Source organism: Anolis sagrei, chromosome 9, assembly GCF_037176765.1.
Source record: "Anolis sagrei isolate rAnoSag1 chromosome 9, rAnoSag1.mat, whole genome shotgun sequence".
NCBI classification, from domain to species: domain Eukaryota; kingdom Metazoa; phylum Chordata; class Lepidosauria; order Squamata; family Dactyloidae; genus Anolis; species Anolis sagrei.
In genome coordinates, this window is record NC_090029.1 from 13,534,502 (window position 1) to 13,555,895 (window position 21,394).

At 45.5% G+C, this 21,394-nt stretch overlaps 1 protein-coding gene across 2 annotated transcripts in view; it reads left to right on the forward strand.

Annotated features, from left to right (window-relative positions):
• Window positions 1–14,099: 14,099 nt before the first annotated feature.
• Window positions 14,100–21,394, forward strand: part of ADAMTS17 (ADAM metallopeptidase with thrombospondin type 1 motif 17) — a 262,297-nt gene continuing 255,002 nt past the window's right edge. For both annotated transcript variants that reach the window (XM_067471299.1, XM_067471300.1), the window contains exon 1: window positions 14,100–14,320. In XM_067471299.1, coding sequence (XP_067327400.1) covers window positions 14,122–14,320 — 199 coding nt within the window. In that variant the 5' untranslated portion in view covers window positions 14,100–14,121. The remainder of the gene's footprint in view (window positions 14,321–21,394) is intronic.

Here is a 21,394-nt window from a genome sequence, read left to right on the forward strand (position 1 = left end):
TTTTCATTCACTGGACCAAATTTGGCCAACATACAAGTCGTTGCAATAGTCTAGCCTAGATGTGACCGTGGCATGGATGACTGTTGCCAGAGCCTCGTCAGATAGGTAGGGTGCCAGTTGCCTCTCTTGTCGTAGATGGAAAAATTTGAATGCTCAAATTTGAATACTGGTGGGGTTGGGGGGGGGGGGGGAGATTGATGTTGTCATTTGGGAGTTGTAGTTGCTGGGATTTATAGTTCACCTACAATCAAAGAGCATTCTGAACTCCACCAATGATGGAATTGAGTCAGACCTGGCCACATGACTCCCATGACCAATAGAAAATGCAAGAATGGCTTGGTGGGCACTGACCTTGGGTTCAGGAGTTGTAGTTCACCTACATCCAGAGAGCACTGTGGACTCAGACAATGACGGATCTGGACCAAACTTGGCACAAATACTCAATATGAACAAACGTGAACACTGGTGGAGTTTGGGGAAAATAGACCTTGGCATTTGGGAGTTGTAGTTGCTGGGATTTATAGTTCACCTACAATCAAAGAGCATTCTGAACCCCACCAATGATAGAATTGGGCCAAACTTCCCACACAGAACCCACATGAACAACAGAAAATATTGTATATTCTGATGGTCTTTGGGAACCCCTCTGACACCCCCTGGCGACCCCCCCCAGGGGTCCCGACCCCCAGGTTGAGAAACACTGGCCTAGAGCATCTCGGATGGAGGGCGATTAATAAGTAATTAAATATGATGATGATGACGATGATGATGATGATTGGATTAATGCAGCCTGATAGCACTTTAACTGCCGTGACTCAATGTAGTTTGGTGAGGCACACGCTAACTTCGGCAGAGAAAATATATTGAATGGTGGGTCTCTTTCCATTTGCATTCCAGTTTAGGTGCCTAACTTCTTTTTAATTTCAAGGCATTTTAGAACTTCCTCTGTGAATTTATCTACACTTCCACAATGCATTATACTGAAACAGGTTCCTCTTCTGCATTTTGAAATCAATTTTCCACCATGACTTAATTCAGCATCTGTATTGCAACTGGTTCTGTTGTTAGGTTCTTGTGGGTTTTTTCGGGCTATAGGTCCATGTTCTAGAGGCATTTCTCCTGACGTTTCACCTGCATTCTGTTCTGTTGTTGTTGCTGCTGCTGCTGTTGAATGCCTTCAAGACAATTCTGACGTATGGAAAGCTAACACTGGGTTTTCTTCACAAGTTTTATTGAGAAGGGGCCTCCCATTGCCTTCCTGAGAGAGACCCATTCCACGGCTGAACAGGGAGTCGGAGCTGGGCCCAACACCCAAACCACCACACGTTGCTGGCTCTCTAGTCTCTATTAAGATGAGTCAAACAATTGCCTGCTTAGCTCAAACCACAAACGTAAAATGCATCTCTCCCCCTCCCCGTCTTATGACCCCGTGTCTTCTCCACGTTCTGCTTTGTCTTCACTGATCCCTTTCTTAATCCACTGGCCTTCTCTGAACCTTTCCCTAACACTCTTTCTCTCTTGGCTCCATGGCTCTTAGCTTTGCAGCCAGACTGGGCCAATCACATGCTCGAGCGAATATCCACAAGTGAACCTGAGGCTACCAGCTCCCCACTCATAGAATAATAGAATTACAGAATCATAGAGTTGGAAGAGACCTCATGGGCTGGCATCCAGTCCAACTCCCTGCCAAGAATCAGGAATATTGCATTCAAATCACCCCTGACAGATGGTCATCCAGCCTCTGTGTAAAAGCTTCCAAAGAAGGAGCCTCCACCACACTCCAGGGCAGAGAGTTCCACTGCTGAACGGCTCTCACAGAAAGATCTTCCTCATTTTCAGATGGAATCTCCACTCTTGTAGTATGAAACCATTGTTTCGCGTCCTAGTCTCCAAGGAAGCAGAAAACAAGCTTGCTCCCTCCTCCCTGTGGCTTCCTCTCACATATTTATACATTGCTATCATATCTCCTCTCAGCCTTCTCTTCTTCAGGATAAACATGCCCAGCTCCTTAAGCCGTTCCTCATAGGGCTTGTTCTCCAGACCCTTGATGATTTAGTTGCCCTCCTCTGGACACATTCCAGCTTGTCAATGTCTCTCTTCAATTGTGGTGCCCAGAATTGGACACAATATTCCAGGTGTGGTCTAACCAAGGCTGAATAGAGGGGTAGCATTACTTCCCTGGACCTAGACACTCTGCTCCTATTGATGCAGGCCAAAATCCCATTGGCTTTTTTTTGCCACCACATCACATTGTTGGCTCATGTTTAACTTGTTGTCCACGAGGACTCCAAGATCTTTTTCACACATACTGCTCTCGAGCCAGGCATTGTCCCCCATTCTGTATCTCTGCATTTTGTTTTTTCTGCCTAAGTGGAGTATCTTACATTTGTCCCTGTTGGACTTCATTTTGTTAGTTTTGGCCAATCATCTCTCTAATCTGTCAAGATCGTTTTGAATCCTGCTCCTGTCCTCTGGAGTATTGGCTATCCCTCCCAATGTGGTGTCGTCTGCAAACTTGATGATCATGCCTTCTAACCCTTCATCTAAGTCATTAATAAAGATCTTGAACAGGACCGGGCCCAGGACGGAACTCTGCGGCACTCCGCTCGTCACTTCTTTCCAGGATGAAGAGGAAGCATTGGGGAGAATCACCCTCTGGGTTCATCCATTAAACCAATTACAGATCCACCTCACCGTAGTTTTGCCTAGCCCACATTGGACTAGTTTCCTTGCCAGAAGGTCATGGGGGACCTTGTCGAAGGCCTTCCTGAAATCCAGGTACGCTACATCCACGGCATTCCCTGCATCTACCCAGCTTGTAACTCTATCGAAAAAAGAGATCAGATGAGTCTGGCATGACTTGTTTTTGACTATTAGCGATGACCGCCTTTAAAGAGACTATGAGCACTTCTGCTATTGGAAAAGCCAAGATGGGCCAGTTCAATAGAAGACATGTGAATCATAGAGTTGGAAGAGACCACATTGGCCATCAAGCGCAACCCCATGACGGAATGCAAGAAAATCAAAGCCCTCCTGACAGATGGCCATCCAGCCTGTTTAAAAGCCTTCAGGAAAGGAGCTTCAACCATGTTCTGAGGCAGATAAGCTTTGATGCTTAGCTTAGACTAGTCACTTCTTTCCAGGATGAAGAAGAGGAACCACTGGGGAGAAACTCCCTTTGGGTTTGGCCACTTAACCAATTACAGATCCATCTGGTTTGGCTATTGCCTTCCTATGAGGCCGAGTTCACTCAGTCAGTTTCTATGGCCAAGGGGAGATTTAGACTCTGCTCTCTCTATTATTCTGATATCCAAACCACTGGCTAGTACTCATTCAATGTCGTATCTCACTGGCTGTCTTTAGTATCTGTTGGGATTTCTACAACTCATTCAATGTCGTATCTCATTGGCTTTCTTTGGTATGCATTGGGATTTCTTTCTTTGGTATGCATTGGGATTTCTGGGAGGGATAGCCAATACTCCAGAGGACAGGAGCAGGATTCAAAACCATCTTGACAGATTAGAGAGATGGGCCAAAACTAACAAAATGAAGTTCAACAGTGACAAATGCAAGATACTCCACTTTGGCAGAAAAAAACAAAATGCAAAGATACAGAATGGGGGACAATGCCTGGCTCGAGAGCAGGACGTGTGAAAAAGATCTTGGAGTCCTCATGGACAACGAGTTAAACATGAGCCAACAACGTGATGTGGCAGCAAAAAAGCCAATGGGATTTTGGCCTGCATCAATAGGAGCAGAGTGTCTTGATCTAGGGAAGTCATTCTACCCATGCTCTATTCTGCCTTGGTTAGATCACACCTGGAATATTGTGTCCAGTTGTGGGCACCACAATTCAAGAGAGATATTGACAAACTGGAATGTGTCCAGAGGAGGGCGACTAATGATCAAGGGTCTGGAGAACAAGCCCTATGAGGAGCGGCTTAAGGAGCTGGGCATGTTTAGACTGAAGAAGAGAAGGCTGAGAGGAGATATGATAGCCATGTATAAATATGTGAGAGGAAGTCACAGGGAGGAGGGAGCAAGCTTGTTTTCTGCTTCCCTGGAGACTAGGGCGCAGTGGAACAATGGCTTCAAACTACAAGAAAGGAGATTCCATCGGAACATGAGAAAGAACTTCCTGATTGTGAGAGCCATTCAGCAGTGGAACTCTCTGCCCCGGAGTGTGGTGGAGGCTCCTTCTTTGGAGGCTTTTAAACAGAGGCTGGATGGCCATCTGTCAGGGGTGATTTGAATACAATATTCCTGCTTCTTGGCAGAATGGGGTTGGACTGGATGGCCCATGAGGTCTCTTCCAATTCTTTGATGCTATGATTTCTCTATGATTTCTACCAACTCTATGATTTCTACCACTCATTCAATGTCGCATCTCATTGGCTTTCTTTGGTATGCATTGGGATTCCTACCACTCATTCAATTCCTTAATCATCCAGTCTTCTTTGTAACATGTTGTATTGTCAAAAATGATCACCAGGTGGCGGTAGAGTCACATTTCTTTATATGAGGCAAGCTGCCTGTAGGCATATCAAGCATCATACAAAGGATGTAATAACAACAATAACTGTTGTTGTTGTTGTTGTTGTTGTTGTTGTTGTTATTATTATTATTATTATTATTATTATTATTATTATTATTATTACAACATACAAACTATCTACAGGCCCACCAAGAAAAACCAACAAATGTTACGTTCAGCAAAGGACAAGAGGGATCCTCTCGCTTCTGCAGGAGTCTACCGTGTACCATGCAGCTGTGGACAAGTCTACATAGGGACCACCAAACGCAGCAGCATTGCCCAGACACGCATCAAGGAACATGAAAGGCACTGCAGACTATTTCAGCCAGAGAAGTCAGTCATAGCAGAGCAACTGATGAACCAACCTGGACACAGCAGATTATGTGAGAACACAGAAATGCTGGACCACTCTCACAACCACCATGTCAGGCTACACAGAGAAGCCATTAAAATTGACAAGCATATGGACAATTTCAACATAAAGGAAGAAACCATGAAAATGAACAAAATCTGGCTACCAATACTCAAAAACTCTAAAATTATAACAGTAAATAAAAAACAAAACTCTAACACAGGGGAACTCCAAACAAGAAACAATCAGGAACACCTAATCACCTCTCAACAAAGGATTTTCCCAGGCAATAACAAGTCACATCTAAAAACTATCAGGCCATGAAATGCTAATCAAGGTGGCCAATTGAAACATTCACACCTAGCTCCAACAGACAAGAGTTCTTTCTCCCACCCTGGACCTTCCACAGATATATAAACCCAATTTTTCTAGTTTCCCACAGACCTCACAACCTCTGAGAATGCTTGCCACAGATGCTGGTGAAACGTCAGGAGAGAATGCTTCTAGAATATGGCCATACAGCTTGGAAAACCTACAACAACTCATTATTATTATTATTATTATTATTATTTACCCACTATTAATATCAAAGACAAATGACAGCAACAGACCATGATCAGTGCTAACCAGCTCTGAATCATTCTCTGAAAGTTTCCAAATATCCCTTATCCTTTATTATGTGGGAAGTCCTTTATTTGAAAGCCAGAAAACATGTCCCTTTAATGGCTGGCAAGAGTCTCTTATAATAAGGAAAGTCTCCTGCTTGAGGATGGAGAAACTTCTTTTGCAGGCGGGAGTTTGCCATCTTCCCCTTGAAGCCTGCTCTTTTCTGAGCTATTTCCATGACTTTGAATGAATATTGAACAATCTGTAATCTGGGTGCAAATATATATTTTAATGCAGAGAGCAAGTTATGTAGATTTATAAAATCTCCAATGCCTTTATTTTAGATGGAAATTCATTGGTGACATATTTTGACCCCAAGGAGCGGAAACTGTACAGAATTCTTACCTTGCAGAGCAACCAGCATAGTTTTGGTTGCAGGAAGTCATAGCTTAACCATTATCACAGGGTGTCTGCACCCTACACCACTGGGGAAATTACACTGTTTAGCCGGTATTGCACCACCTGACATCCGCCGGGAAGTAGCAGACAACAGTGAAAGGACCAAGGCAGAGACATCTCCAACCCATCCCTTGTTTGGGCATCAGCCAGCACGCCAACGACTTAAATCAAGAAATAGTTTTCTTAGGTCTACAGAGACACTCGCTGGAACACCTCAGCAAGTGAGAGTTCAAAAGTGGCAGGTCAAACCCAGCACCTCAATTCATGGGTGATACCAGATGAGAGACTCCCTCCTGGGCACACAGAAGACTGGGCAACTTTGAAGACGCTGAACAGACTGCGCTCTGGCACCACGAGATGCAAAGCCAATCTTAAGAAATGGGGCTACAAAGTTGAATCCACGACATGCGAGTGTGGAGAAGAGCAAACCACTGACCACCTGCTGCAATGCAACCTGAGCCCTGCCACATGCACAATGGAGGACCTCCTTGCAGCAACACCAAAGGCACTCCAAGTGGCCAGATACTGGTCAAAGGACATTTAATCAGCTACCAAGTTTGCAAAATTTTTGTGTTTTTTTATCTGTTTGTTTGCTTTGTTCTGTTAGAAATGTGGTACAGTGTTCTGGTTGCGGATGACACGATAAATAAATAGCTTAACCATTGAACCATTGAAACAGTGTTACTATGCAAAGTAAAGAGAATGAAGCTGGGAGAAAGAGAAAGTCCAGTTGCTTATAACAACCAGCACATACAGAAAATAATATAAGCAATAGACAGTAAACAACAACAAGCAAGCAAAGTTTATTGATTAGTCCACTGACTATATGTTCCGTCTTCCAGGAGCTTGGTTTGCATTGCCCCTTAGTTGCATGAAATAGAATCCTTTTGCATTTCCCCCAGGGTTGCTACAGTCTCCGCAAAACCCTGAAAGTTAACCATTAACAGGGGCTTATAGCCAGCCTGCAAAGCCTTTTGCTGTTATTGGCTTTAAAAAAGTATCTCTTTGGTCCAGAGACCGCCCTTTTTCCTGGGGATGAGATCTCCATTTTGGAGAAGCTCTCCTGCCTTCTTCAGTTTAGAAAAAGCCTCAGATGTGCTGGTGGTCAAGCTAGGCAGCTCGGACAGGCCATCGTGTGTACTTACCCTCTTGCCTTTAAAACTGGTGCTGAGCTTAGATAAGGGAAGACCTGCTCTTTCTAAAAATAGCAGCTCAGCACTAGGGGAGAGAATATCCCAGGATTTATCTGCCATTGGGAGAGGCTCTATTACAGTGTTTCTTAACCTGGGGATCAGTACCTCTGGAGCGTTCGCAAGGGGGTGTCAGAGGGGTCACCAAAGACAATTAGTATTTTCTGTTGGTCGTGGGGGTTCCGTGTGGGAAGTTTGGCCCAATTCTATCATTGGTAGAGTTCAGTATGCTCTTTGATTATAAGTGAACTATAAATCCCAGCAACTACAACTTCCAAATGTCAAGTCTATCATCCCCAAACTCCACCAATGTTGGGCATATTGAGTACTCATGCCAAGTTTGGTCCAGATCCATCATGGTTTGAGTCCACAGTGCTCTCTGGATGTAGGTGAACTACAACTCCAAAACCCAAGGTCAATGCCCACCAAACCCTTCTAGTATTTTCTATTGATCATGGGAGCTCTGTGTGCCAAGTGTGATTCAATTCCATCCCTGGTGGAGTTTAGAATGCTCTTTGATTATAGGTGAACTATAAATCCCAGCAACTACAACTTCCAAATGACAAAATCAATCCTCCCCTCAACCTCACCTCTATTCAAATTTGGGTGTATCAGGTATTTATCAGATATTTACAAGATGATTCATAACAGGAGCAACATTATAGTAGTGAACTAGCAATGAAAATAATAATATGGTTGGGGGTCACCACAACATAAGGAACTGTATTAAGGGGTCATGGCATTAGGAAGATTGAGAACCACTGTCTATTACTTCATCCCCAAGCTAGTTTTGAGCTTAGATAGGGAAAGACCTGTTCTTTCTTATAATAGCAGCTCAGGGTTAGGGTAAAGAATCCCCGGATTTTTCTACCATTGGAGGAAGTTAACTCAGCAGCTGAAGGAAAAAAGGAAGGAAAGAACATCTACATGATTTCACAAGTTGACTGTTTGTGTTTGTAACTTCAACAAGCTGTGCCAAGTCTGCCAAGGACTTTGAGAAATAAATAAATTTATTTATTTATTTATTTACAGTTCTTATATTCCGCCCTTCTCACCCCGCAGGGGACTCGGGGCGGATTACAGTAAACACATATATGGCAAACATTCAATGCCAGTTTGACAAACAACATTTAACAGACAAAGGCTATTTTAACTTTTTTTCTGGCCGCCAGGGGAGCTGCTGCTTTTCATCGTCCATCAACGACACCGATGAAGTTCTTCCGCATTCCACATTCCCCGGAGTCTTCTTTCTTTATGGCCTCATAAATTAGTTAAATTTAGCCTCCCACACAAGGTGGTGCCTTATTTTCCTACTTGACAAATGCAACTGTCTTTCGGGTTGCAAAGGTCGACAACGGGCTACACAATGGCTGGACACCCACTCCAGCCCGGGCTGGCTTCGAACTCATGACTCCAACTCCCAAACTCAAGATCAGTGCCCACCAAACCCTTCCAGTATTTTCTGTTGGTCATGGGAGTTCTGTGTGCCAAGTTTGGTTCAATTCCATCACTAGTGGAGTTCAGAATGCTCTTTGATTGTAGGTGAACTATAAATCCAAGCAGCTACAACTCCCAAATGACAAACTCAATCCCCCCCCCCACCAAAAAAAACTCACCAGTATTCAAATGTGGGCATATTGGGTATTTTTTGCCCATGTCCAGCATTTATTTTTAATTTTAATTACATTTGGCCTACCCATAGTTTTTAAAGTGTGTTGTCCTATTGGTAATGCTTGTGTTACTGTTTTATTGTTTTGTTGTTTTTAAATTGCTTGTATTGTTATTGTTATTGCTTGTATTGTTGCATTTTGGGCTCGGCCTCATGTAAGCCACACCAAGTCCCTTGGGGAGATGGTAGCAGGGTATAAATAAAGTGTATTATTATTATTATTATTATTATTATTATTATTATTATTTGTGCCAAATTTGGTCCAGTGAATTAAAATACATCCTGTATATCAGATATTTACATTACGATTTATAACAGTAGAAAGTAGTAACGAAAATGACGTTATGGTTGGGGGTCACCACAACATGAGGAATGGTATATAGGGGTCGCGGCATTAGGAGCCACTGATGTACTGGAATAGGACCTTATCTGTTTCTTTGCAAAGCAATTTGAGAAGGAGGTAGTCAAGCTGGAACCTGGACAGAGAAGAGTAGAAGAACATTTTTAAAAGGTATGGAAACCATACTTCCCTCTTAGGGAGTTGGGTACGTTACCTTGGAGAAGAGAAGGGTTAACATGAGAGAGGTGTTAAAATATCAGAAAGGATGCCACATTGAGGAGAAGGAAAGCTTGTCTTCTGCAGGTACAGAGACTAGAAGGCAAAGCAATGGATTCAAATGGCAGGAAAAGAGATTCCACCTAAACATCTGGAAGACCATCCTGACGGGAAGAACTGTTGCCTGGAAGTCCGGTGGCATCTCTTCCTTCTCTGGGGGGGGGGGGGGGGGGGGGGGTTAAAGCAGAGGCTGGGTGGTAATCTGTCGGGAGGGCTTTGATTGTGTCTTTCTGCCTGGCAGAACTGGAGTTGGATTGGACTAGATGGTTCTTGAGGGGTCTCATCCAATTCTATGATTTGTCAATCCTACCTTTGGCCTCCTTGGTGTCCTTGCCTCTTTATCTACATTCCCAGTCTTTATATTTTTGGAAGTATTACACTATCATAAGTATAAATTCATACGAAAGCTGACTGGCACAACCTGGGGCTCACAACCAGATACAGTGAAGACATGCCCTTGCGCTATGCTACTCTGCTGCTGAGAATGCATGCCCAGTGTGGAACACATCTCACCACACTAAAACAGTGGATGTGGCTCTTAATGAGACATGCCGCATTATCACGGGGTGTCTGCGCCCTACACCACTGGAGAAATTACACTGTTTAGCCGGTATTGCACCACCTGACATCCGCCGGGAAGTAGCAGCCAATAGTGAAAGGATCAAGGCACTGACATCTCCAGCTCATCCCTTGTTTTGGTATCAGCCAGCACGTCAACGACTTAAATCAAGAAATAGTTTTCTAAGATCTACAGAGACACTCACTGGAACATCCCAGCAAGCGAGAGTCCAAAAGTGGCAGGCTCAAACCCAGAACCTCAATCAATGGCTGATACCAAATGAGAGACTCCCCCCTGGGCACACAGAAGACTGGGCGACTTGGAAGGCGCTGAACAGACTGTACTCTGCCACCACGAGATGCAGAGCCAACCTTCAGAAATGGGGCTACAAAGTGGAATCCGTGACATGCGAGTGTGGAGAAGAGCAAACCACTGACCACCTGCTGCAATGCAATCTGAGCCCTGCTACATGCACAATGGAGGACCTCCTTGCGGCAACACCAGAGGCACTCCAAGTGGCCAGATACTGGTCAAAGGACATTTAATCAGCTACCAAGCTTGCAAATTTTGTGTTTTGTCTGTTTTTGTTAAAAATGTAATACAAATATCTGGTTGCCCCTGACACGATAAATAAATAACCAACAATAACCACATGACCAACAGAAAATACTGTGTTTTCTGATGGTCTTTGGCAACCCCCCTGTCATTCCCTTACGACCCCCGCAGGGGTCCCGACCCCTAGGTTGAGAAATACTGGGCTAGAAGGACAGTACTTGGCACAAGGGAGAGACCAATCTATCTGTCACCTATCTCTCTCCCACAGCCAATTCCATACCTGATAGATAGATAGATAGATAGATAGATAGATAGATAGATAGATAGATATAGATAGATAACCCAGGGACATTTCTATACTCTTGGCATCTCCACAACCCTAAAATGGAAGTGGCTTAGCGGTATTGCAAAGTGAGTATTTTTTTTTTGACATCATGCAGACTGTGCTTGACTATATGTGTGTGCGAAAGAGAGCATCCACACTTCTTTATGTAAGGAGGTCCAAAATGCATTGTACAATGTCATACTTTTGTAGCTTGCTGAATGCACTGTGCTTGGATGCCAGATTCCAGGTGCGAAAGCCTGGCCCGCTTTCCTTGGCAATGTGTGTTGCTTCAGTGCCAGCCTCCAGGTACCCAAGCTTTACCAGATTTCCCTGATAATGAGTGCTTAAATGCCAGCCTCCAGGTGCCAAAAGTCTTTGCTAAATGGCAGCCCAGGTGCCCAAGGCTGTACAGTTTTAATATTTGCCTAAATTGCAGCCTGCAGGTACCCAAGTCTTACCTGCTTTCCCTGGTAATGAGTGTTCAAATGCCAATCTCAGGTTCCCAAGTTTGACCTGTCTTTATCCCTGATGGTATGTGGTTTAATACCTGTCCAGGTGCCCAAGTTTTACCTGCTTTCCCTGGCAGGCAGTGTATGATTAAATACCAATCTCCTGGTGGCCCCAAATGTGTGCTAAATGCTAGTCCAGGTATGCTTTCCCTGAGAGTGTGTTTCTATGCCAATCTCCGGTGCCCAAGTCTTACCTGCTTTCCCTGGTAATGGGCATTCAAATGCCAATCTCACATCCCCAAGTTTCACCTGATGGTGTGTGCTTGAATGCCTATCAAGGTGACCAAGTCTTACCTGCTTTCCCTGGTAATAGGTGTTCAAATGCCAATCTCACATCCCCAAGTTTCACCTGATGGTGTGTGCTTGAATGCCTATCAAGGTGACCAAGTCTTACCTGCTTTCCCTGGTAATAGGTGTTCAAATGCCAATCTCACATCCCCAAGTTTCACCTGATGGTGTGTGCTTGAATGCCTATCAAGGTGACCAAGTCTTACCTGCTTTCCCTGGTAATGAGTACCTAAATTAGAGCCTCCAGGTGTACAAGAGTGTGTGCTAAATGCCAGCCCAGGTGCCCAAGCCTGTTTTTCTTGGTAATGTGTGCTTCAGTGACAGCTTCCCGATGCCCAAGAGTGGGTGCTAAATGCCAGCCTCGCAGTGCCCAAGCTTTCCCTGGTAAGGTGTGCTTCAGTGCCAATCTCAGGTGCCCAAGTTGGACCTGTCTTGATCCCTGATGCTGTGTTCTTCAAGGCCGGCCGAGGTGCCCCCGCCAGACCCATTTTCTCCACCTCCCCGTTTTCCTGGGAGAAGTCCCAGCAAATTGGAGGAGGGCAAATGCGGTTCCAATCTTCAAGAAGGGAAAAAAAGATGACCCAAACATATACCGTCTGGTCAGCTTCACGTCGATACCAGGAAAGATTCTGGAAAGGAACATTAAGGAAGTGGTCTGCAAATACTTAGAAACAAATGCGGTCATCGCTAATAGTCAACATGGATTTATCAAAAACAAGTCATGCCAGACTAATCTGATCTCTTTTTTCGATAGAGTTACAAGCTGGGTAGATGCGGGGAATGCCGTGGATGGAGCATACCTGGATATCAGGAATGCCTTCTTTGACAAGGTCCCCCACGACCTTCTGGCAAGGAAACTAGTCTAATGTGGGCTAGGCAAAACTACGGTGAGATGGATCTGTAATTGGTTAAATGGATGAATCCAGAGGGTGATTCTCCCCAATGCTTCCTCTTCATCTTGGAAAGAAGTGACGAGTGGAGTGCCATCAGCAGGGTTCCGTCCTGTGCCCGGTCCTGTTCAACATCTTCATTAATGACTTAGACGAAGAGCTAGAAGGCATGATCATCAAGTTTGCAGACAACACCAAATTGGGAGGGATAGCCAATACCCCAGGGGAAGGAGCAGGATTCACAACGATCTTGACAGATTAGAGAGATGGGCCAAAACTAACAAAATGAAGTTCAATAGTGACAAACGCAAGATACTCCACTTTGGCAGAAAAAACGAAATGCAAAGATACAGAATGGGGGACAATGCCTGGCTTGAGAGCAGTACATGTGAAAAAGATCTTGGAGTTCTTGTGGACAACAAGTTAAACATGAGCCAACAATGTGATTTGGCGGCAAAAAAAGCCAATGGGATTTTGGCCTGCATCAATAAGAGCATAGTGTCTAGATCTAGGGAAGTAATGCTACCCCTCTATTCTGTTTTGGTTAGACCACACCTGGAATATTGTGTCCAATTCTGGGCACCACAATCCAAGAGAGATATTGACAAGCTGGAATGTGTCCAGAGGAGAGCAACTAAAATGATAAAAGGTCTGGAGAACAAGCCCTATGAGGAGCGGCTTAAGGAGCTGGGCATGTTTAGCCTGAAGAAGAGAAGGCTGAGAGGGGATATGATAGCCATGTATAAATATGTGAGAGGAAGCCACAGGGAGGAGGGAGGAAGCTTGTTTTCTGCTTCCTTGCAGACTAGGACACAGAACAATGGCTTCCAACTACAAGAAAGGAGATTCCATCTGAACATTAGGAAGAACTTCCTGACTGTGAGAACTGTTCAGCAGTGGAACTCTCTGCCCCGGAGTGTGGTGGAGGCTCCTTCTTTGGAAGCTTTTAAGCAGAGGCTGGGTGGCCATCTGTCAGGGGTGATTTGAATGCAATATTCCTGCTTCTTGGCAGAATGGGGTTGGACTGGATGGCCCATGAGGTCTCTTCCAACTCTTTGATTCTATGATTCTATGAACCAAATATGGCACACAGGACTCCCACGACAAACAGAAAATATATATATCAAAGATTGGTTGGGGGGGGGGGCGCTAAAATACTGTTTGCTTACCGTTGAAAATTACCTAGGGCCGCCTCTGCATATAAGTTTAAATAATAAATTAATAAATTAATTAATAAAACACTCCCTAGCAGAGAGTTCCACTGCTGAACAGCTCTCAGGAAGTTCTTCCTATCCAGGCTTGGACTGGATAGAGTCCACGAGGTCTCTTCCAATTCTAGGATTCGGTGAGGGCTTCTTCGGGAGGGCAGGCGGGGAGGGGGCGCGGGTGGGCTGGCTGGGCAGGGGCTTGTCCTGCGTGGCGCCCCCTGCCGACTTCTCCTGCTCTTCTTGACCGGGGAGCGTGGGAGCGGGCGGGCCGAGGGGCGGGCGGGCGGCGCGAGGAGGGCCAATCAGACCCGGCTTGCCGGAGGAGGAGGAGGAGGAGGAGGAGGAGGAGGAGGAGGAGAGGATGCTGCCGCTGCTGCTGGGTCTGCTCTCTTCTTTCCTCCGCCACGCCAAAGTTCTTTCTCCGCAGCGGAAAGGCAAGGAGAGGTCGCTTTGCTTTCCCCCGTGGACCGGAGCAGGCTTCTCCTCCCTCCCGAAGATGCCCTTCCTCCTCCTGGACCTCCTCCTCTTCCTCCTCCTCTGCCCGCTGCCCGCCCGACCAGGTAGGAAAGAAGGACCCTCACCTGCTGCTGCTGCTGCAGCCCCCTCCTCTCTCTCTCTCTCTCCCTCTCGTCCTTCCCGGGGACCCCGCCTCTTTCTTTCCCAAACTTTGCAAGGAGTTGGATTGCATTCCCATTCACTGCTCGCTGCCATTCTTCTTTCCGCCTCTGCAAGCCGCATTCACAGAATCCTAGAATCCTAGAGTTGGAAGAGACTTCATGAGCCATCCAGTCCAACCCCATTCTGCCAAGAAGCAGGAATATTGCATTCAAAGCACCCACCTAGCCTCTGTTTCAAAGCTTCCAAAGAAGGAGCCTCCACCACACTCCAGGGCAGAGAGTTCCACTGCTGAACAGCTCTCACAGTCATAGAATGATGGAAGAGATCTCATGGGCCATCCAGTCAAACCCCATTCTGCCAAGAAGCAGGAATATTGCATTCAAAGCACCCCCGACAGATGGCCATCCAGCCTCTGTTTAAAAACCTCCAAAGAAGGACCCTCCACCACACTCTGGGGCAGGGAGTTCCACTGCTGAACAGCTCTCACAGTCATAGAATCATAGAATCCTAGACTTAGAAGAGACCTCATGAGCCATCCAGTCCAACCCCCTGCCAAGAAGCACAAATATTGCATTCAAAGCACCCCCGGCAGATGGCCATCTACCCTCTGTTTAAAAACCTCCAAAGAAGGAGCCTCCACCACACTCTGAGGCAGAGAGTTCCACTGCTGAACAGCTCTCACAGTCATACAATCATAGAATCCTAGAGTTGGAGGAGACCTCATAGGCCATCCAGTCCAACCCCATTCTTCCAAGAAGCAGGAATATTGCATTCAAAGCTCCCCCGACAGATGGCCATCCAGCCTTTGTTTAAAAGCCTCCAAAGAAGGAGCCTCCACCACACTCCGGGGCAGAGAGTTCCACTGCTGAACAGCTCTCACAGTCATAGAATCATAGAGTTGGCCATCCAGTCCCACCCCTTGCCAAGAAGCAGGAATATTGCATTCAAAGCACCCCCGACAGATGGCCATCCAGCCTCTGTTTCAAAGCCATCCAAAGAAGGAGCCTCCACCACACTCCGAGGCAGAGAGTTCCACTGCTGAACAGCTCTCACAGTCATAGAATCATAGAATCATAGAGTTGGCCATCCAGTCCAACCCTTTGCCAAGAAGCAGGAATATTGCATTCAAATCACCCCTGACAGATGGCCATCCAGCCTCTGTTTAAAAACCTCCAAAGAAGGAGCCTCCACCACACTCTGGGGCAGAGAGTTCCACTGCTGAACGGCTCTCACATCTGCCCCTTCCGTGCAGCTGTATCACATCCACCTCGAACTGGATTATATGGCAGTGTGGGCACAGAGAACCCGGTTCAAAGTAGATCTTGTGGATGATCAACCTTGATGTTCTGGGTTCTATGGCTGTGTGGAAGGAATGGCCGTGAGGGTCCCCTTTGGGGACATAAAGCGGGTAATAATAATAATAATAATAATAATAATAATAATAATATATTTTAAATTGGATCCTAATATTTTTATTAGGTCGCCAATAGGCTGAGAAAGGCGGTATACAAGTATAGTAAATAAATAAATTTTTATGTCAAGCCACTTTGTGTCCCCTTTGGGGAGATAAAGCAGAGTATAAATCAATATAATAATAATAATGATAATAATAATAATAATAATAATAATAATATTTTAAAAATTGAATCCTAATGCTTTTATGTCAAGCTACTTTGAGTCCTCTTTGGGGAGATAAAGCAGAGTATAAATCAATGCAATCTATATAAATAAAAATGTAATGTTCGTTTGTGGGATTAACAGAACTCAAAAACCACTGGATGAATTGATACCAAATTTGGACACAAGACACCAAACAACCCAATGTATGTCCTTCACTCAAAAAAATTAAATTTTGTCATTTGGGAGTTGTAGTTGCTGGGATTTATAGTTCACCTACAACCAAAGAACATTCTGAACCCCACCAACGATGGAATTGAACCAAACTTGGCACACAGTTCTCCCATGACGAACAGAAAATACTGGAAGGGGTTGGTGGACAGTGTCCTTTGGTTTTGGAATTGTAGTTCACCTACATCCAGAGATCAGTGTGGACTCAAACAATGATGGATCTGGACCAAACTCTACAAGAATACTCAATATGCCCAAATGTGAACACTGGTGGAGTTTGGGGGAAATAGATTCTTGACATTTGGGAGTTGTAGTTGCTGGGATTTATAGTTCACCTACTGTCAAAAAGCTTTCTGAACCCCACCAACGACAGATTTCAGTCAAACCCTCCCACACAGAACCTCCATGTGGGCCACAGCAAAACGTGGCAGGGGACAACTAGTCTATATAAATAAAATTGTAATGTTCGTTTGTGGGATTAACAGAACTCAAAAACCACTGGACGAATTGACACCAAATTTGGACACAAGACACCTAACAACCCAATGTATGTCCTTCACTCAAAAAAAATTAAATTTTGTCATTTGGGAGTTGTAGTTGCTGGGATTTATAGTTCACCTACAATCAAAGAGCATTCTGGACTCCACCAGTGATGGAATTAAACCAAACATGGCACACAGGACTCTCATGACCAACAGAAAACACTAGCAGGGTTTGGTGGGCATGGATCTTGAGTTAGGGAATTGTAGTTCACCTACATCTGTGGACTCAAACAATGATAAATCAGGACCAAATTTGGCACAAATACTCAATATTCCCATATGTGAGCACTAGTGGAGTTTGGGAGAAATACACCTTGCTATTTGGGAGTTGTACTTGCTGGGATTTATAGTTCACCTACTATCAAAGAGCATTCTGAACTCCACCAACGATTGAATTGAACCAAACTTGGCACACAGAACTCCCACGACTAATAGAAAATACTGGAAGGGCTTGGTGGGCCTTGAGTTTTGGAGTTGTAGTTCACCTACATCCAGAGAGTACTGTGGACTCAAACTGTGGATCAGGACCAAACTTGGCATGAATACTTAATGTGCTCAAATGTGAACATTGGTGGAGTTTGGGGAAAATAGACTTGACATTTGGGAGTTGTAGTTGCTGGGATTTATAGTTCACCTACAATCAAAGAGTGTTCTGAACCCCACCAGCAATAGAATTGGGCCAAACTTCCCATACAGATCCCCATGATACTGTGTTTTCTGATGGTCTTCAGCGACCCCTCTTACACCCCCTCACGACTCCCCCAGGGGTCCCGATCCCCAGGTTGAGAAACACTGCTGTAGAACATCTTGACATGCTTTAGCTGCCATGGCTCAGTGCAAAGGAATCCTGGAGGTTGTAGTTTTAAAAGGCCTTCTGCCTTCTCTGCTGGTGCTTCTCCAATCTACAGATCCCAGGGCTGCCATCGCGTGGTTCAAGTGGGGCCCTGAGTGCATCCGTTTCCCAGTGGAGATGCTCTGCAAGTGGCTGCTTCTGCACCTTCTGCCTTGGCTGTTCTCTCCCTTCGCCGCAGCCTCCCTTGCACTTGTATGGCTCGGCTCCCAGTTTCTCCCTGATCCAGAAAGGATGTCTCTGTTTCCAGACTTGTGTATATCCTTCCTTCCCTGCTGGAAGGGTTGTAAAAGTTACAGAAAAAGGGAGAAAGGAGTGGGAAGAAGTGTGCTCCCATTAACTCTGCACCTCCCGGCTTCCCTCTTCGCAGGCTGCAATGCTGGCTGTGGTGGGCAAGAGGACACCACAGTCATAGAATCATAGACTCATAGAGTTGGAAGAGACCTCATGGACCATCCAGTCCAACCCCTTACTAAGAAGTAGGAATATTGCATTCAGAGCACCCCTGACAGATGGCCATCCAGCCTCTGTTTAAAAGCCACCAAAGAAGGAGCCTCCACCACACTCAGCAGAGAGTTCCACTGCTGAACAGCTCTCGCAGTCAGGAAGTTCTTCCTCATGTTCAGATGGAATCTCCTTTCTTGTAGTTTGAAGCCATTGCTCCATGTCCTAGTCTCCAGGGAAGCAGAAAACAAGTTTGCTCCCTCCTCCCTGTGACTTCCTCTCACATATTTATACATGGCTATCATGTCTCCTCTCAGCCTTCTCTTCTTCAGGCTAAACATGCCCAACTCTTTAAGCCGCTCCTCATAGGGCTTGTTCTCCAGACCCTTGATCACTTTAGTCGCCCTCCTCTGGACACATTCCAGCTTGTCAATATCTCTCTTCAATTGTGGTGCTCAGAATTGGACACAATATTCCAGGTGTGTTCTAACCAAGGCAGAATAGAGCATGGGGAGCATGACTTCCCTAGATCTAGACACTATGCTCCTATTGATGCAGGCCAAAATCCCATTGGCTTTTTTTGCCGCCACATGACATTGTTGGCTCATGTTTAACTTGCTATCCACGAGGATTCCAAGATCTTTTTCACACGTACTGCTCTCGAGCTCTCGAGCCAGGCATTGTCCCCCATTTCGTTTTTCCTGCCAAAGTGGAGTATCTTGCATTTGTCACTGTTGAACTTCATTTTGTTAGTTTTGGCCCATCTCTCTAATCTGTCAACCTTGAATCCTGCTGCTGTCCACTGGAGTGTTGGCTATCCCTCCCAATTTGGTGTTGTCTGCAAACTTGATGATCCTGCCTTCTAACCCTTCATCTAAGTCATTAATCAAGATGTTGAACAGGACCGGACCCAGGACGGAAACCTGCTGATGGCACTCCACTTGTCACTTTTTTCCAGGATGAAGAGGAAGCATTGGGGAGAATCACCCTCTGGGTTCGTCCATTTAACCAATGGTCACATCTTCCTTTCCGTCCTTCCTTCTCTTCTTGTTTCTAAAACCAATAGCACCCAATGCAGTCATTACTCCACTCCCGTGATCCTTTCTGCATGCTTCCCACCTCTGCAGCATCTGGATTCAGGCTTTAAGCAGAACCATATACAGTATTCCGAATGTGATCCCAATATGCATTTGCGTGAAGGCAATCTGATCGTGGCGGTTTTATTTTTTGTCTCTTCCCTAATTAAGTCCAACATGGAATGTGCTTTTTTTTCTCCAAAATATTTTTTGACAGCAAGCAGTGGGAACCCCAATAACCCCTTATTTGGTCATTTGCTGACAGCTCAGAGGTTGGAAGTGTGAGTGTGAGCTTAGGCTTCAACTACTTCATGCTTCTTTGCTCTGATTATCATTTACTGCCCATTTCCCTGGACTGTGGAGATCCTTGGGCAGTTCTTCACCATCTACGTTCTTTCTTGCCACCCAAAATAATTTAGTATCATTAGTGAAGGTACACACCTCACCTCATTCCATAAATGAGAAATAATCTGCTTCTGAAAGAGATCCCTGATCACGTCTCTATATTACGAGGTTCCTAGCTCTCACGGGAAATTTTCTAGGGGGATGTTGGTATCATGCCATGTAGCAGCAAGCCAACAGAAGTGAACGAGCAATGCCAGTCATTGGTAGCTCATCGACTGGCGTTGTGGTATTTATTTATTGTGTCATCAGCAACCATACCATTATATTACAATTCTAACAGAGCAAAACAAACACACAGATTAAAAAGAAAACACAGATTTTGCAAATTTGGTAGTTGGTTAAATGTCCTTTGACCAGTATCTGGCCACTTGGAGTACCTCTGGTGTTGCCGCAAGGAGGTCCTCCATTGTGCATGTGGCAGAGCTCAGGGTGCATTGCAGCAGGTGGTCAGTGGTTTGCTCTTCTCCACACTCGCATGCCGAGGATTCCACCCTGTAGCCCCATTTCTTAAGGTTGGCTCTGCATCTCGTGGTGCCAGAGCGCAGTCTGTTCAGCGCCTTCCAAGTCGCCCAGTCTTCTGTGTGCCCAGGGGGGAGTCTTTCATCTGGTATCACCCATGGATTGAGGTGCTGGGTTTGGGCCTGCCACTTTTGGACTCTCGCTTGCTGGGGTGTTCCAGCGAGTGTCTCTGTATTTATTTATTTATTTACTACACTTGTAGACCGCCGTTCTCAGCCCTAGGGCGACTCACGGCGGTGTACAACATATAAAAAACAATTTACAATAAAGGCAATATCACAAACAACAATAACAACATCACTATCAATAATACAATTACACTAAATCATTCGCGACGTCTCATCATAGAATCACAATCCAATCTCGTTATCCATATTCCGTTCCAATCATCATTGCCAATTGTTGTAGCACTTAGTCAAACGCCTTCTCAAACAACCACGTCTTTAGTCTCTTGCGGAATGTCATAAGGGAGGGCGCCTGTCTGATGTCTACAGGGAGGGCGTTCCACAGCCGGGGGCCACCACCGAGAAGACCCTATCCCTCGTCCCCGCCAGGCGTGCCTGTGAGGCAGGCGGGATCGAGAGAAGGGCCTCCCCAGACGATCTCAAAGTCCTCGTGGGCTCATAGGCCGAGATGCGGTCTGACAGGTATTTTAGATCTAAGAAAACTATGTCTTGATTTAAGTCGTTGACGTGCTGGCTGATACCCAAACAGGGGATGAGCTGGAGATGTCTCTGCCTTGGGGGGACATGAGAGAAGCCTCCTCGCAGGATTGCAAGACATCCGGGCGTCCCCTGGGCAACGTCTTCGTAGACGGCTGATTCTCTCGATCCAGAAGCAACCAGAGGCGTTGTGGTAAAGGTTCGAGATAAGCGTCCTCATTCCATTTCCCTCCGAGTGTGAAGTTCCAGATAACCCTTGTAGAATTACCCATGAAAATGACACAAACTGGCTCATCGTTTCCACTACCTGTTTCCTATTTTTAAGGCCTCTTCTATCTCTAAAACGGAATTGAACTCATTCTTGCCTGATATTCTTAACAGCAATCAAGTTGGCCGTGACTTGTGGTGACCCAATGAATGAGAGAGCTTCAAGTCACTCTCCTCTCAGGTCTTACAAACAGATCCAGGGCTCATTTAACTGAGTATTCTTGTTCATACTTACCTTTTGTTTGTCTTGCATTTCTTCAAGTCATTTCTGACCCTAAGATGGAAGCATCATTAGGATTCTTGGCAAGATTCATTTGGAGGGGACTTACAGCTTTACAGCTTACAGCTTTTTTTATATTCCACCCTCTCACCCCGCCGGGGACTCAGGGCGGATTGCAGTGTA